The sequence below is a fragment of the Marmota flaviventris genome, chromosome 15, assembly GCF_047511675.1.
Source record: "Marmota flaviventris isolate mMarFla1 chromosome 15, mMarFla1.hap1, whole genome shotgun sequence".
NCBI lineage: Eukaryota > Metazoa > Chordata > Mammalia > Rodentia > Sciuridae > Marmota > Marmota flaviventris.
Genome location: NC_092512.1, coordinates 71,597,744 through 71,615,563, shown reverse-complemented (window position 1 = coordinate 71,615,563; position 17,820 = coordinate 71,597,744). Strand labels below are relative to the sequence as shown.

At 36.4% G+C, this 17,820-nt stretch overlaps 1 protein-coding gene across 1 annotated transcript in view; it reads right to left on the bottom strand.

Moving 5' to 3' along the window:
- The window catches only part of C15H8orf34 (chromosome 15 C8orf34 homolog), a 403,376-nt gene extending 386,380 nt beyond the window's left edge, over positions 1-16,996 (bottom strand). The window contains 3 exon segments of the mRNA XM_071601999.1: positions 16,676-16,749; positions 16,752-16,860; positions 16,862-16,996. Coding sequence (XP_071458100.1) covers positions 16,676-16,749; positions 16,752-16,860; positions 16,862-16,996 — 318 coding nt within the window.
- Between the last annotated feature and the right edge of the window lie 824 nt (positions 16,997-17,820).

Below are 17,820 nucleotides of genomic sequence, written 5' to 3'. Positions count from 1 at the left end.
TGCACATCAGACAGAACATTCAATCTTAGACTTTTTGGGGACTGGCTTATTTCACTTAGCATGATAGTCTCCAGTTCCATCCACTTACTAGCAAATGCCATAATGTCATTCTTCTTTATGGTTGAGTAATTTCTGACATTATAAAATTATTCAGTAGTCATCCTAAGTGCTTGCTATCTAATATAATGAACATGTCTCTCCTTAACATTCTTCAATGAACAAAACAGCTTCTTCAATCATGCCACTCAACTTAATGAAAGTAATTCAGTCAGTGGGCTAACCTTACACAAAAGTGTATCCAGGTCATTGTTCAAGTAACTTTATCCAAAATTATCTTTTTTTTTTTTTTTTGCTAACTTCAAAGTTAATAATATAAATCTAGCAAATTCTTCTCTGAGTATTATTTCTTTAAACCTGAACTACTGGTAAGTCTCATGATGCTGACCTCTGCCTTGTCTTCCCTACAACTCTGCAGGAATGGAACATTGCCAGGTGTACACAGATCTCAATGTCATAGCTGACTGTTATGTGAGGGTTAGAGTTAAAATATTTCTGTGAAAGTTTCCATGAAACTGTGGATAGGCTTAGAACTTGAACAAAGTATAGTATTTGAGATCTGTGTAAACTTAGTAGTATTGTTTATCATACCATTGCTCTAATGCTAAGAGGAAAAATGCCGGAGAATGTTCAAAAATATTTCTATACCTTTATTTATTTATTTATTTATTTATTTATTTATTTGTTTTATTATTTTTTATGTGGTGCTGAGGATTAAACCCAGTGCCTCACATGTGCTAGTCAAGTGCTCTACTACTAGGCCAAAACCGCAGTCCCTGAATAAATATTTTTGATCAGAACAGAATTATATTCGGGGCCTAGTAAACTTAGCTGGTTTTAATGGCTATTTTATATAATACTAAGATGCTGTTATATATTTCATTAAAAATTAACAAGAAAAAAAGATGACCAAAACAATACCAGGTTTTCTAGAGAGAATTCATAGACATAAAAGCATTAAATTAAAGACAATGTTTCAAAACCACAGTTACAATAAATCTTATACCATGAAGTTCACTTTACACACACAGGCATATTGTTTTAATGTACAGACAAATCAAATGTCTTCTCGATGCAGTATTGCTTGTCACTATGAATTTAGGATCAATGTGTTCTAACAGTGAAATAATAGGAGTATGCACTCCTTCCTGCTGCAGGCTATTCGTCAAAAGAAAGCTTGTCTTTTCTACATCAGGAACAACGTTTTTTAATTTAGTTTACTTTATTTATTTATTTTTGGTACCAAGGATTGAACCCAGGGGCACTTAATCACTGAGCCACATCCCCAGGCTATTTTGATATTTTATGTAAAGAAAAGGTCTGCTTGGTTGCTTAGGGCCTTGCTAAATTGCTGATGCTGGTTTTGAACTCTCAATCCCCCTGCCTCAGTCTCCTAAGCCACTGGGATTATAGGCGCCCAGCCAGCAACAACTCTTAACCTAAAACTATCAATATGTTTCCTGTAGAACGCTACCTATGCCCAGATATTTTTAATAACCCATTTTAGATGTTTTATTATTGCTAATAACTTCTAGAAACAAAGCAACAATAACTGAAAGTGCTTTATTTAGTGAAACTTCCTTTTAACTTACCCAATTATATATTCTTGATTTCATGGCCAATTTCTTAACTAATCACTGAATCAGAATTTCAGCTATGAAATTCTTACTTCTAGTATTATAATGATTGAATATATTGATGAGAGGGAAAATTTGATCAGGTATATAAATGGAAAACCATGATAGACTTTTGTAAAATTGTCAGAATATAATATAGTTTGAGAGCATCAAGTGTACCAGTATTCTCTAAATACACATGAGTTTTTGAGGACAAGAAGGGATTTATTCATGTTTGTATTTCTTAGTACATAATGGGTCAAACAAAAAAATATACCAAAGGATGCACACAAAGTTCCAAATATCATGCACTGAAGATTTTAATAACTGTTGAAAAGTTAATCACGAACTTTTTTTTCAATAGCTGTGGAAAAGTTAACCATGAACTGAATTAATTTGCAAGAAAGTAAAATCTCCTACAAACTACTAAGAATATTTTCAAGCTCCTAGTGGCAAATGATTATTCTAACACAAACCATGTACTTCAGGTTTGATAGGTTGGTCCTACGGTTTTCACTCAAAAATGCATTTGACAACTTTTTTAGTAGGATTCCTACCATGTACCAGACACTTTCTGTGCATGAAGATACAAGCAGCTAAAAAGACTAAGAAAATATCACTCTTTAAGGAGGTTTATATTCTAGTAAGAATAAATGAAACATAAACTGAAATCAAAGGAAAAAAATCCAATGGGATCATATGAGATGATGATAAAGGGGTATAAAGGAAAGCAAAGGCAATTACACTACAGAAAATGACAGAATAGTTGGGGTTGTGTATGCCATTTTAATGAAGGGTGATCCACGCTGCCTCTCTAATACAATGAGAGATATTCTAGATTGTTTTCTAATTTTATGGCATGCTTTTGAATTTTAATTTTGCAGGGAATATTGTCCCTTTGGTGATGCAGTAGCATCACCAAAACTTCCCCTGCCCCCACTAGGGGGCACACACACACAAACAAACACACACACACACACACACACACACACACACACATACTCTGCTAACCTAAAACCAAGTGCTGCTCTTCTGCATACCATTGCCAAGATGCTTTCTCAGAAGTATCAATTCCAAAGGTAAAGGAATAGAGGCACACTCCAAAGGCCAACCTTCAAAAGCCTCTCTCCACCTGGTTGTCACTGGGCCATTAATATTGCTGGAAAAAAGAAGCAACAGCATCTAATGTGATGACAGCCAAAATGTATGGGGTATCCACCAAGTGCCAGGCACTGAACTGCATCCTTCAGGCTTTTTTCATCTCATATATTTCTCATAATATCCCTTTTCATATTATTTTATTGGTTCAGACAGCAATATTCACAGGGTTAAATAACTTGCTCAGGGTCAAGCAGACAGCAAAGCCTCGGTTATCTCCAAAGGTCACCTGCCTCTGCATTGCTCTCATTCATATTCATTCTCATTCTCTCTCTCTCTCTCTCTCTCTCTCTCTCTCTCCCTCTCTCTCTCTCTCTCTCTCTCTCTTCCTCTCTCTCTCTCACACACACACACAAACACATACACACACACACATCAGGTAACTTCCTATTAAATGCAAATGCACTAGAGGAGGGTTATGCATTACACTTTGCACTTTGGTATGAATTAATTTATTATTTTCATAACTAGCATGATTCTGTATCATGTACAGCCAGAGGAATGAGAAGTTGTGCTCCATTTGTGTACAATGTGTCAAAATGCATTCTGCTGTCATGCATTACTAATTAGAACAAAATTTTTAAAAAGTTATCATCTTTCTTAAAAGCAAATATTAAAGTAGAAAAAAAGATGGCTATGAGCTCCTTAGGTAGCTACAGACATAATTAAAAGTTTTTCACTGTACATAAAGGCAAATTAATGGGGTGTAGGATATTTTCTTATAGATCATAAAATTTAAAAACAAATAAAGATACTGTTTGCTAACTAGTTTCATTGTTGATGTTTTTTTTCTTCTGTAGAAGGAAAAAAACACACGTCAATGGTTTGTGTACTTCAATAGACATCTGCTGAATCTCTGCTTTATAGTTCATGCTCCACTAGAAACCAGAGCTGATGCAAAATAAAACACAAAACACTTGTTTCTCACCCTCAAGAACCTAAGATCCACTGTGAGATAGGACGTGAACAAACACCTTTGTCAGTAGATACCTAGTTAACACAAAACCTTGCGTGCGGACGAGCCCTATTATATCTGGATGGATGAGAAAGAAGTACAGGAAGCAGGTGTACATATTGAACCAGTGTCACCCACTCAACCCTGGTAGACAATCAAGAAATGAGACAGTGCCACCATGCTTCAAAACCCAAGATGTTTCCCATTATTTTATTCCAAAATAAAAATTATTTGAAATAATAAATTGTCTAGAAGAGTACCATGATTATTGAATCTATTATCCTTTCTAATGACACTGGGTATAAAATTTCCAAAACAAAATGTGTTCTATTGAATCAGACTGTACTTTACTGCATAAAATATTTGCTTTTCTAATTAATCTCTACCTTTGTTTTTATTGAGAAATATAAATCTACTATATGAATATTTTAAATATTGAAATAAATTAGGGTACAAAGTAAAAGTCACCCTTTGACTAATCCTTTCTTTCTCTTCCAATCACTTAATTTAAATTTCCCAAACTACACACACAGAGACACACATATATGCTACACACACTTATACACACACAAATACATACTCTATTCCATTTCTATTCTAATACCTACACAAAATTTTATTTGAAAAGTTCAGATAGCTGAGACACAAAAATATATAAATAATAACAAATATGTATTTTTCCATCACTCATAAAACCCTGGAATATATTAGGAAAGTAGTTAAAACTCCCACTCCCACCATATTATTTGAAGACATTCAACTTTCCTAATTTTGCATTATGATTATCGTGCATTTATTTATATTTTATTATATATGTGTCTATCCATGTTTGTGGAGGTAGGGAAATCTCAGAAATTAATTCTTCATCATTTAGGTTCAAGGCTAAGTCCTCTATCCCTTACATAGCCATTTAGATATCTACTTCAATACATTTCAAGTAACACAACATCCATGACTCATTCGTTCAAACATATATTATAGATACCATTCCATGTCAGTATATATAGTCTGTATATGGATATCTATCTGATTCTTTTAAACAGTTGTAGTTGTTCAAAAATATAACAATAATTCAACTGTTTTACCACCTGTAAGCATTTACACTGCTACAACTTTTGACCTTTTCATACAATATATGATTAATGATATAGTAATTTTTGCATATATGCAAATATTTCTGTAGAACACAAACCTACAAATGAAATTGCTGGCTCAGAGAGTTCTTTTTAAAAAAAAAATATTTATTTTTTAGGTGTAGATGGACACAACACAATGCCTTTATTTATTTTTTTTATGTGGTGCTGAGGATCAAACCCGGATCAAACTGAGGATCAAACTCACTCTACCGCTGAGCCAGCCCTTTGATAAATTTTAACAAATTTCCAATGCAGAAGTTTCAATCAGTGATACTGAGGCAGCTACACTTCCATATTGAAGTAAATAATATATCCTACTTCAAATAAGTAATTCAAAAATGATTGGTTGATTTAGTAATTTGAATTATTAGTACAATATTGAACAAATATTTTAATGGACAGATGGGGTGGGGGATAGCAAGAGGTGTTATGCAGTGAGGTCTAACCTCAGCCGTGATTATTAAATTTTATCAGGTATTGTGATCAAAGAATGTGGCCAGTAAGTCTTCTAAATTAGTGAAATTACTGATCGTTGTGGCTCAAATTATGAGAATTTTTTCTATATGCTACAAGTGTATTTTTTAAAAGTACAAATTTATTTGATAGTGACTATCTTTATGTATCCTGACATACCACACACACACATACATACAGATATATATAATATGCTCACAAAAGTATATATATACATAGACCCACTTATATGTGCATATATAAGTATACATTTATATGTGTATGTGCATATAGGTGTTTGTATAATCAAGTCTCTTACTGGGTTATTTAATCCCTTTCTATATAAATTATTTATTCTATTCATTTGATATGTGCAATTCTAGAAAGAACATTTGAAATTTGACAACTATGACAATTCATTCTTTATTGGATTCTTAATTTTATGTAATTATTATCAAGTTATTAGTTTGTTATTCAGTTCTTCCAGTACTTTTGTTACCAATTTAATACATGTACTCTAAATAAAATATTTTAAATATGCCTGCTATGAATATCCTTCCTTCCTTCCTTCCTTCCTTCCTTCCTTCCTTCCTTCCTTCCTTCCTTTCTTTCTTTCTTCTTTTCTTACTACTTTTCATAGATGTACCTTAAAAGTTTAGGAAGTATATTATCATGGGATACAAATATTTCTAACTCTGTCTACCCTTATGATGTACCTCATTTTGAATCCTATTGTATCAGACATTAGAAATACAGTATCAACTTCCTGATGAGTATTTTATTGGTACATATTTTTCCCATCTTCCTCTGTGTCACCATTCTGTATCCTTTCATTCCTGTTGTGTCTTTTTCACAGATTATAGGAAGATTTTTAATCTCACCTGAGAATCTGGTTTGATAAGAATAATTCCACTATGTCTAGACTTGTTGCTGATATCTCCTTTTATATTTTACATTTTTCATGCTTGCATATGGTACCACCAACATGCTGTTCTTAACTTTTGTACATTAAATATCATTGACTATTTCTTATATTTCTCATTACACAGATTTAAATACCTTTCCATCAATATCACAGGTCAGTACCCATGTTATTTTCCCCAAAATAATTACAAAACACCTGATATATCATTTTTATCTTCTCAGATTTTTCATCTCTTTATCTCATCTATCCATAAATAGAAATCATTTTACCTTCCAATTAACCAATTTTCTAACTTGCTTTGATCTTTCTATTAGGCCATCTGCCTAATTATGTAGATTCCTTAGAAAACTTGGAATGGAACCACCATTTGACCCAGTTATCCGACACCTCAGTTTATACCCAAAGGACTTAAAATCATCATACTATAGTGACTCAGCCACATCAAAGTTTATAGCAGCTCAATTCACAACAGCTAAGTTATGGAACCAAACTAGGTGCCCTTCAACAGATGAATGGATTAAAAAATGTTGTATCTATACACAATAGAATACTACTCAGCTATAGAGAAGAATGAAATTATGGCATTTGGTGGTAAATGGATGGAACTGGAGACTATCATGCTAAGTAAATAAGTCAATCCTCAAAAACCAAAGACTGAATTTTTTTTCTGATATGTGGATGATAACACTCAATAAGGGGTGGGGGAGGGAAGAGTAGAGGTGCACTGGATTAAACAAGGAGGAATGAAGTGGAGCGGCGGGTGGGAATAGGAAAGACAATAGAATGAATCACATGTAACTTTCCATATGTTCATATATGTACACATGACCAGTTTAACTCTCATAATGTACAGCCACAAGAATAGGAAGTTATGCTCCTTGTATATATGATATGTCAAAATATACTCTACCATCCTGTATATCTAAAAAGAATAAATGAAAAATAAATTTTAAAAATTTAAGAAATTATGTTTCAAGGCTAAGAACAGTTTTATTAAAAATTTCATTTAAAAATAATTGTAGACTCATCTACAGTTACAAGAAAGAATACAAAGAAATCCCAATTTATGGAAACATCGTTCTGCCACTGCAGAATCACACCACCACCAAACACCAATATTGACAGCAGCGAGTCAAGGACATGGCCAGCACCACTTGAATCCCTCATGTTTAAAGTATTTCCACCTCCTTTCCTCTTCCCCCTACCTCACCCTTGACACTTGGAAATCACAAATCTGTTCTCCGTTTTCATAATCTTGTTACTACTGCAAAAATGGAATCACATAACATGTAAACTTCTGAATTATTTTTTCACTCAGTGGGGAATCTGTCCATGTTATGTGTGCATTGATAATACATGTTATTGAACAGTATTGTATTATATATGTACACAGTGTGTTTAGCCAATTCACCTGTTTCCTATCTGGGGCTATTATAATGAAGGTACAAAACTGTTTTCCACAGTGGTTGTCCAGTTCTGTGATCCTGCTGTCAGCATGGGGAGGTCTCACTTGCTTCACATCTTTACCAGCACTTATCAGGGTCAGTCTAACTTCAGACATTCCAGTGAGTGGGGAGGTGTTTTAGTCTGCATTTTTAATGATGATGAGCAGCTACTCCTGCACGTGTTCTGCCACCTGCAGGCATCATTCTAATGGAAAGTATTCGATAATTTTTCCTACTTTTTAATTAGGACTTTTTATCATCCAAGAATTGTATTATAGGTACAAGTCCTTTTTCAGATGTACATTGCCCCAGTGTATTTTCTTAACAGTGCCTTTGGAAGAGAAAATGTTGAATTTTGAATAAGTCTACTTTCATGATTCTTTTATTTATAATTAATATATTTGTGTCAGATTTGAGTGATATTTGCCAAATTCAAAGTCACCAGAATCATCTCCTACATTCTCTTGTAGAAGTACAAATTTTTACATTTAGGTGTATAATCCATTTCAAGTTCATTTCTGTATGTTTAGGTAGAGATTAAAGTTCCTTTTTTTGACATACATTTATTTAATTGTTTTACACCATTTGTTTCAATGATTCAACAAATTCCCTTCAAGTGACCATGGGCTCCATTTTTAGACTGCTCCATACATCACTCTTTCTTTGCACCCATACTGCACTGTCTTTATACTTACAGCCTTTTAATGAGAGCTGAAGCCAAATAGGATATGGGATTCCAAATGTTAAAAGTATTAAGTCTCCCAATCCATAAATAAGAATATCCCTCTTGATTTATTTAAGCCTCTTTAAATCTTTCTCAAGTATGTTTTATAGTTTTCAGGATAGATATCTTATATGTCATCTAAAAAATAAATTCCTATATATTATTATTACTATTATTATTATTATTGATACTGGGAATTGAACTCAGGGGCACTCAACCACATGCCCAGCCATGTTTTGTATTCTATTTAGAGACAGGGTCTCATTGAGTTGCTTAGTGCCTTGCTTTTGCTGAGTCTGGCTTTGAACTCTCAATCCTCCTGCCTCAGTCTCCCAAGCTGCTGGGATTACAGGCATACAGCACCGTGCCCAGTCCTGTGTATTAATTTTAATACCATTATAAATGGTACTTTTTCTGTTTTAATTTCATTGCCATTTGAAAACAACTTGTATTTAAAATCTTAATAAATAACTTTTTAGTTAACTTACAGTTCCTGTAAAAGAATCAGCTCCTATATTGTTTTTTATAGATTCTCTGAGATTATCTACATGGACTTAAAACTGTTAAACTGTTAGGATGCCCATTCTGCCTAACAGCATCTATAGACTCATTATAACCCCATCAAAATCCCAGCAGTTATTTTTGTATGAATACTGAAAAACTGATTTTGAATTTTATATAGAAATGCATAGGGCTTAAAATGTATTTTAAAAATATCTTAAAACTAAAAATCAAGAATACAAATAACTAAATAAATATAGGGAAATATTTGCTCAGATGTGACTTCAAAGATATATTGAAGGCAAATCATCTCATGAAAAGATAACCAGTGGTCTTAATCATGAGATAAACATAAATTATTAAAACATCATTTTATAATGATATTTATATATATAATTTTTATATATTATATTATATTATAATAATTTACATTTTAATAAGTTTGCAAATTATTAAAGTATCATCATTAAAATAATGAGATATTTCATATTACCATTATTAAATTTAGCTGGCATGTCAAGTTTTGATGAGAAAGGAAAAACTGAAATTCTTCTACAGTGCTCACAGAAATGTAAAATTGTACATATACTTTTCCAACCTAGTGCACACGTTTCTTAAAATTTTTAACATATTCTGCCTTCTGATCCATTCAACATACTCCATTTATTTACCCAAGAAAAATGAAAACATATATCCATACAGTATATGACTCAGCAATAAAAATAATAAACTATTGATACATGCTGCAACATGGATGAATAACACCAAAGCAATTGTTAAGATGTTGCCACCACCACCACCACCCCTTTAAGGGGTGATGATTCTATTTACACAAAACACTAGAAAATGAAAAAAGAATCCATAGTGACATAAAGGACATTAGTAGTTGCTTAGGGGGTGTGGACAGAGTGAGGAGGGGTTGGAGGAATTACAAAGGGGCACTCTAGACAACAGAAGAAGGAAGGGCAAATTGGGAGGGGTCCAACTGTATTGTAGCATTTAATATACCTTCTGGAAAATTCTAAGCAGTATTTCCCCTACATGTTATTTGACTGTGTCCCCCTTTTAAGTCAGGAGTTGCTAATGGGATTGTAGTAAGAGGTGCAGCCTCTAAGAGGATGATTGGGTTACAAGGGTTGCTCTCTCATTAATAGGAATAGTTTATTTTAAAAGAGGTTTCAGGCAGCATATGGACAGCCTGCCATACTACCTTCTGCCACGTAAGGACACACAAGAGAGAAGAAACCTCTCACCAAACCAAATGCCAGCACCTTTATCTTGGACCTCCCAAACTCTAGAACTGTGAGAAATGAATTTATAATCCTATAATTTATTGTATCAATAACTTCCATATACAAACATTGATAAAATTCCAAACTGAATTTTACATAATTTACTATTTTAAAAAACCCAATGGATGAACTATTTTGTAAATACTCATTTCCTGGATACACTTTTTTATTATTTTTAATATTTTTATTTTGAAAAAATTTAAAATTTGTAGAAAAGTTACATGAATACTACAAAGAATTTCATGTGTCCTTCACCTAAAGATCCAATTTAATTTTATTAACTTTCCCAATAGAGTAGTAGTCAACAAATTTAGAATCCTATTTTGCATTTGTCTTGTATCCTCAGTCTGAGGCCTCCCTTAACCTTCACCACCTTAACATTTTTAAAGATGTTAGGAAGCTACTTTGTAAAATTTCTTCATTAGATTTATTAGCTATTTTCTAATTATTCAACTGGAATCATATGTGATTGTCAGGAATATTGCAAAGCTATGTGTTTTTTAATTGCATCCAGTGTAGGGCATACAATATTAATTTGTCCCATCACCTGAGCAAAGTGGCATCTGCCAAGTTTCTTTTATGTAAGGTTACTTTTTCCCTTTGGAATCAACAAGTATTTTGTAGGAAGATAATTACAGATTATGTAATATCTTATTGTTCATCCTATTTTCACCCATTGGTTTTAGCATCAATATTTCTTGCCTGAATTATCACCCATATGGTTTTCAAGTAATGATTCTCTAATTCCATTATCCCTCTGCTTTTATTAGCTGACATTATAAGGTAAAACTTTCTCTTCTCTCCAGGGATTGAAAACATTCTGTTTTCCATTATAACCTGGTAAAAGAAAAACACCCTTATTCACAAGCAGCCTGTTACTATCATTCTTTATTTTGATCCTCAGGCTGCTTTAGGTTAGGAGCCTCTTCAACTTGGCTTCTGAGTCCTTTTGACACATCCCTATCATTCTTTACTTCCTGACATAAGATGTTCCAGGTTCATTCATCTTATATTTTCTCAGCCCCAACCAGGAACCAAGCTGCTCCAGTTGGTTCTACTAGTGGAGAATGGTATTTAGAAGCCAAAATCTAGATACGAGATGTGCTCATTACTATTAAGGTGTTACTATTCCCATTGTCAGGACAGACAGAGCAGAGAAATAAATGCAGATGCAAGCACTTCAGTGTATGCGAATATCTACAAATATATTTCTATTATATCTACACCTACTTACATTATTGAAAGGCATGAGATCACACCAATAACTCCAATTTCAATCCAGTACATGGTTCATTCTCTTATCCCCTTTTAATCTTTGTGACTTCTATCACCAATACTGAGTTACATGATTTTCAACATATTTACTTATTTTCTCAATGACCTGGCCCCACTTCATTTATCACAACTCTCTTGGCCCTGCCAGGCCATTGTCCCACTCAGCCCCCTTCTTTAATCTTGCCCTGACACTCCTAGGCCAACTGCCCCACTTAGCTGTTCTCTTTGCATGGCTCTGCCTAATGGCTCATTAATTTACTTAAGGAAAGAAAGAAGGGAGGGAGATTCATATTTCCACTGATCACATTCTTTTAGAAAAGACCCCAAAACAATTTGTTTTCAGATATATTGATGCCACTTTTGGTATGCTTCTCTTTTATTATTTTAAAAGTGATTTATTTTTTGTATTAAATATTTAGTTGTTTTCTTTCTTTATAAACTGTTCAAAAATAAAATATATGATGGCAGAAATGAAAGAAAATTTATTTTTAAGGTTATTTTGAAAAAAATGCATGATAATGTTTAATTTTAAGCAAAATTTTATTAAGAAAGGCTTTGGCTGCAGCTCCTCCAAATGCTCTGGGATTACAAAAATGAGTGCAAATTTATGTAGAGAAAAAAGTTTTTACAACTTCAAGCTTTGGAAAAGATACACTAACAGAGATTTCACCAAAAACATTTACAAGTTCCAAGCTTTTAATCTTATCATTTCTCCTTTGAAAGCATTTTCCTATTTTATTTATTAAAATATCATTTTTATATTTTCTAAAGGCTGAGTTTCACCTTCAGCCCTAAGCGAGTAACTACTATCCTTCTTATACTCCTCGCCACTGCCCTCCCTACTACAGCCATAAATCTGACCAAAATCAATGCAGTACTTGTTTTCAGGCATGAGCAACAGCCAGCCCAGGACTGTGATCCCTAGGAGAACTGAAGCAATGTCCTCGTAGCCCATAAGCTCTCTGATGAGGGAGGGGGCATTTTTCAGACTATTATTCAGGGAGATGAACAAAGGAAAGTGATGCGGGGGAAGCAGAATGGAATTGGGGTTACCAACGTGACAAGTACTAGACAAGAGTGAGCTGTGCAGCAGCCAAGGGTATCAGGAGGCAGGCTGAGGGATGCTCAGGAGTCCTCCTCCCGACATGCATGCCAGTTAGTTCATGCGAAGTTAGCCCATGTGAACTCTGAACTAATAAAGATGATGACAAAACTGTGCCATTGGCAGACCACTCTTGGAGAAATGCGGAGGGTTTGGCTTGCCATGTCGTCAATGTAAAGAGACTTGAGAATTCTCTGGAAGTTTAATGAAGACTCCAATTATTCTTCTTTTTAATAGCTTAGGATTTCATACACTTGTGAGTGTGATCAATCCTGAACCAAAGCATATGATTTCCTTGCACACCCGTCAAACCATAATCTTGAAGTAATTAGTGTATTTATCTAAGAGGAATGGGAAAAACTAAAATTGTATACCACTTTATGTTAAAGTAAGGCATTATGATGTTCCAAATCATATAATCTCTCAGGAATTAAGTCAAACTGCTTACAATACAGATTGTAAACAAACTCCTTTAATCAACTAAGTGGCTATATGCCAGATAATTATTCAACTTCAGAATTTCTGACTGACAATTTCTTTGACTACTAACTAGCCAGCCTCAGGTTTTAGACAAGTTTTGTATTTACACTATGCATCTTGCTCATGTATGTTACAAAAATACTGTATTTTGGTCGGACCTGAACCATTTTACACCTGCCTGTTATCTAAGGAAACAAAGTAAGTAGGACTAAAGTTCTATCTTATTTCAGCAAAGTCAAGAATTCCTTATAGACTTATTCCCAACGTGTTTCCTGCTTGCCTGCCCCAATAAATCCAGTAAGACCAGTAAAATTATACTTTACAAAAATTTCAGAGTTTGTGGAATGCAATTTTCACCTTACATATTTTTATTGAATTAAAACATCATTAATGAGCACTCTCTATTATTTTTTTAAGATGGACACAGTATCATTTATTTTATTTATTTTTATGTGGTGCTGAGGATTGAACCCAGGGCCTCACATGTGCAAGGCAAGCGCTCTACCACTGAGCAATAACCCCAGCCCTCTCAATGATTTTTAGGCATGGTTTTTAATGCCTCAAAACATCTTTAACGGGGAGAACTAAAGTCAAATTCCATACATTTGACTTTAGGATGAACTCAACTACTGTGTATAACTATAAAGCTCTAATAAAAAATATTATACTAAAAAAATCTTTGATCAAAGATAGTATAGTATAGTATAAATTTATGCCCCTAAATCACTTGGAAACAAAATTAATTTCAATTCAAGTCATTTTTGGAACACCATATTGCATTCAACACTATTACAAGCTTCTCAAATGATTAAGATATTAGAAATTCATTAAGAAACTAAGTAACCAAACTAAGACAATAAACTTTATAGGTTAAAAAAATTTAAGTTATTTTAAATACAGTATGCAGGTTCACTTTGTTATTGTTTTAAATAGTCTTCCATACATTCTCTTTAAAGTGTCTCACTCCAAAAATGTTTCTTAAAACATTCCTAACTTATAAAATCCACAAGGGGACATACTATCAGATACTGCATATTTTCAAAACTATGAAGGAAGTCTGTGTCATCAGCTACAGTGCTTCAATACTACAAATAACAACAAAGTACTGGTGATAAAATCAGGAAGTGCTTAACTCAATTTGTGATTGGCCAAAGGAGATTTTAGCTTCTGTCATTGTCTCTTAAAATGTGCCTCAGGAATTAAAATTGTAATAATCCTTTGTGCTGCTTCTTAGTAAACTCAGATTCCTGGGCACCTCCTCTGACCTACTGAATCAGTTATGGAACCAATGAGTGAGATCCTGGGAATTTTGACAATAGTCTTAGACCAACAATATGCCCTTCATGGGTGGTATCTCTTTACCAGTTTTCTAGCATGAAGAAAAATAGTCTACAAGTTAGTGAGATGTTCAGATTTTGCAACATATAATTCTACTCTCAAAACCAAGCTATCATGATGAAAACCATTGCCTGAGGATCTGTGTCCCAACCTGCTTTTAGTAGAATAGAACTTGTGCATTTTCCCCTTCAATTATATAAAGTGCACATCAACCCTTAAAAATTAACTACTCATCACTGCAATCCATGCTAATGGGTTCCAAGCTTATGTAATATGTATTCAATAAAATACAAAGCATTTTTTTTTTTTTTTTGGTGAGGAGACCTAAAGCTTTTATGAGAAAATTTTGATAGCATTTAAAACTATTCAGTGCAGAATAAACTGGTGAGTATTTAAAAGAGGGAGCACTGGGTAAATATCAAATTGGTCTTATTTCATAATTATGTAGAAAGTTTACCTATATTCCAAATTCTATTTTTGTTACTTGGAAAGAATCTTGGGAATTTTTAAATAAGTTAAATGAGAACAGAATCTATTAAAAACAATTCACTTATTTTTCCATCGCTAATTGTGCTTTATATTCTAGGAAAGCAGCCAGCAAATAGACACTCTAAATGTATTTGTGATTCTTTTAGCTCAGTTAATATACTATTGCAAAGGGTTATTATGTTTTGCTTCTACCTTTTTTGTTCTTGCTATATGGGATTTATGGACTGTCAATAATCACTAAGGACAAAAAAAAATTCTATTAGTTTCAGAAAGTCTATTTTGCTACCCCTTTTAACAGAAAGACTTCCTCTGCTAACGCTTTTGTCAGAAACAAAAATTGTAGGGCTTGGTGACCCCTTTCAGAGAGCTTCTGTTGAAACAATGATCATATCTTTGGAGACACTACAACATTAACTTAAAGTTGGGAGGAAAACTTCAGAGATCTTGCAAACCTTGGTTATTTAAAATCGATCCTCAAAATAAATAAATAAAATGAAACAACATCGATCCTTCTCAGGGAAAAGACCTATTTGACCACACCAGTGCCCTCCTCTCCCTTTTTGTGCGCGGGGCATTAATTCGCACCCCGCCCCCCCACACACACACACTTTTTAATTTTTTTCCCCCCTCTCTCTACAGATCTCTTTCCTTTCTCTTCAGTCTCAGAAAAACTGCTCCATTTTCTGCTACCTCCAGTGCACCGTCTTCCCCACCTGCGATTGTGTCTGGCTCAGTCACAGGCACACCACCACCCTAAGGTTACAGCTGTTTCTGGGGGTGGGGGCCACCCTGTCCCTCCTAGGTATCTCTCCACCCTGAATGCCCCAGCTGAACAGCTGAACCAAGATGGGAGGAGAAGGAACCTTTGGCGTCTCTCCGCATGGGCCTCAGCACCTGCCCATCTACCTGCCCCACACGCCCGCCCCACCCCTGCCCAGCGCCCTGGCAACCAGCGAGACGCTGTGCTGATGCTAGGTTTGTCTCCCGTTCTCATTTTTTTCGTCCTCCCGCTCTTTTTTCTCCCACTGTGTTTTTATCATTGATTCTTTGATGGCGAAAGAAAACAGCTCAGGGCTATAGTTGTTTCCCATAAATAAGCGAAGGCTTTTCCAAAACCTTTCTCCGTGTCTTTCTCCCCCTAACGCAGGTAGACTGCAATGCAAAGGGCTCCTCTTTCAGCCAGTGATCGGTATCAGTCTCCCAGTTTGCCAGATTTACTCAACAAACCCGCACCTACTGAAACCTATCCCTTGCCAGTTAAGCTTTCTTCCAGTTAACCATATTCCTTCCCACTGTTAAGCGAGGTACCTCCTCCACCTTTTCGGGTTCCACTACCGCCCACATTTTTAAAAAGAAAAAAGAAAATCCAACAGGCAAGACAGTGTGAATTCCAGGAAGAAAGTGTGCATGTGTAAGATAGTCTGAGTGTGTGCATCTGTGCCTACTGCCTCTCTCAATTTGTCCTGGTCCCACACACGTGGCCACCAGGCGCAGGACAAGTCAGGCAGATGCTGGGCGCTATCGAGCCTACCTGTCCGTCCGCGTCCAGGTAACTGGCGAAGTGCCCGCGGGGCTGCGTTCCAGGACACCTGGGCTGAGCAGAACTAGCCAGTGAACTGAGGCTACAGGGAGCCCTTTCCCGCGCTCTTTCCCTTGGGGGGTATTCTGGTTGTTTCTACACCCCTTCCCCCCAAAGACAGCGGGACTATCCTCCTCCACATTGCCTTACCTCAAACAGAGGACCGATCTTGTTCTTCTCTAGGTAAGCCTGGATTCGGGTTTGCTGATGAGACGCCATGGACACGCTGAATCCGCCGCGGAGAGAAGACCGCGCGACTGTGCGTCTCCGTGGGGGACAACCCTCCTTTGCCCCGAAATGGGGCCGGGACAGGAGCTCAGGAGCCTCAGCAACCCTGGCGCGGCTGGTGCCACCCTCGGCGCGGGCGTGGGCAGCAGCCCCGGGAGAGGCGAGGTCGTCGGGCGCTGAGTGCCGGAAACCCGGGCGCTGTGCCGCCAACTCAGACAACTCCAAGGCGAGGGGAGAACTCATTCAGCGGGTTCTCTTCCTCACGCCCACCCGCGCGAATCTCCGCAGCACCGGCGCCGAGGGGAAATTCGAGGCAGAGGCTCTTCTCTCCTCTGGGCGGCAGCAGCAGGAATCAGGGGGTGGGAGGCGATCGCGGAGAGGCTGCTCCTCCCAGCGGGCGCCCAGGGGCGGCGAGCAGGAGTGTGCGTACAGGGACGCGCGACTGTGCGCCCCTCTCCCAGGTTACAGGAACAAACAGCCCGGGCTTCTCCCAGAAGCTGGACTCGCCCTACCAGCCGCTCCCTAGCGACAGCGCCTCTCAAAAAGCCAATGGTGAAGGTGCTTCTTTCAAAGTGCACATAAATCTGGTCCTTGTTGGCTACTCCTTGGCAGCTACAATTGCAGTTCGGAAGGGGATTGTCCCCACTGTCCTTTTGGGGGCCTCTCCCAGGCACCTGTGCTTTGCCTATACTAACTCAGGGTCCAAGAAGGGCATAGAAGTGAGCAGGTGCGTGGGTCGAAGGGTTTGCAGCGAAAACGAAGTTGCTTTCCATAAAATACCAAAAACAAAAACCTGGCTTGCCTGGAGCAAGTCAACGGGCGAATGCAAGCTGAGAACCGGTTAAAAACTCCCCAAAGAGCTGACCCCAAAGGCTGGAAACAAAGCTGCTTCAGGCTCTGACAGGGCAAAAAAAGATCAAAGCGAGCCAGCGCTCCCTTTCAAATCTATATCTCTAGCTACATCCCATAGGCTACACTCTTTCCCTTAATAATGTTCACTCTGGATACATTGTGTCTCCTTAAATTTAGCCAGGACCTTTCTTATTATGCAGGGATTTCAGAGTTGA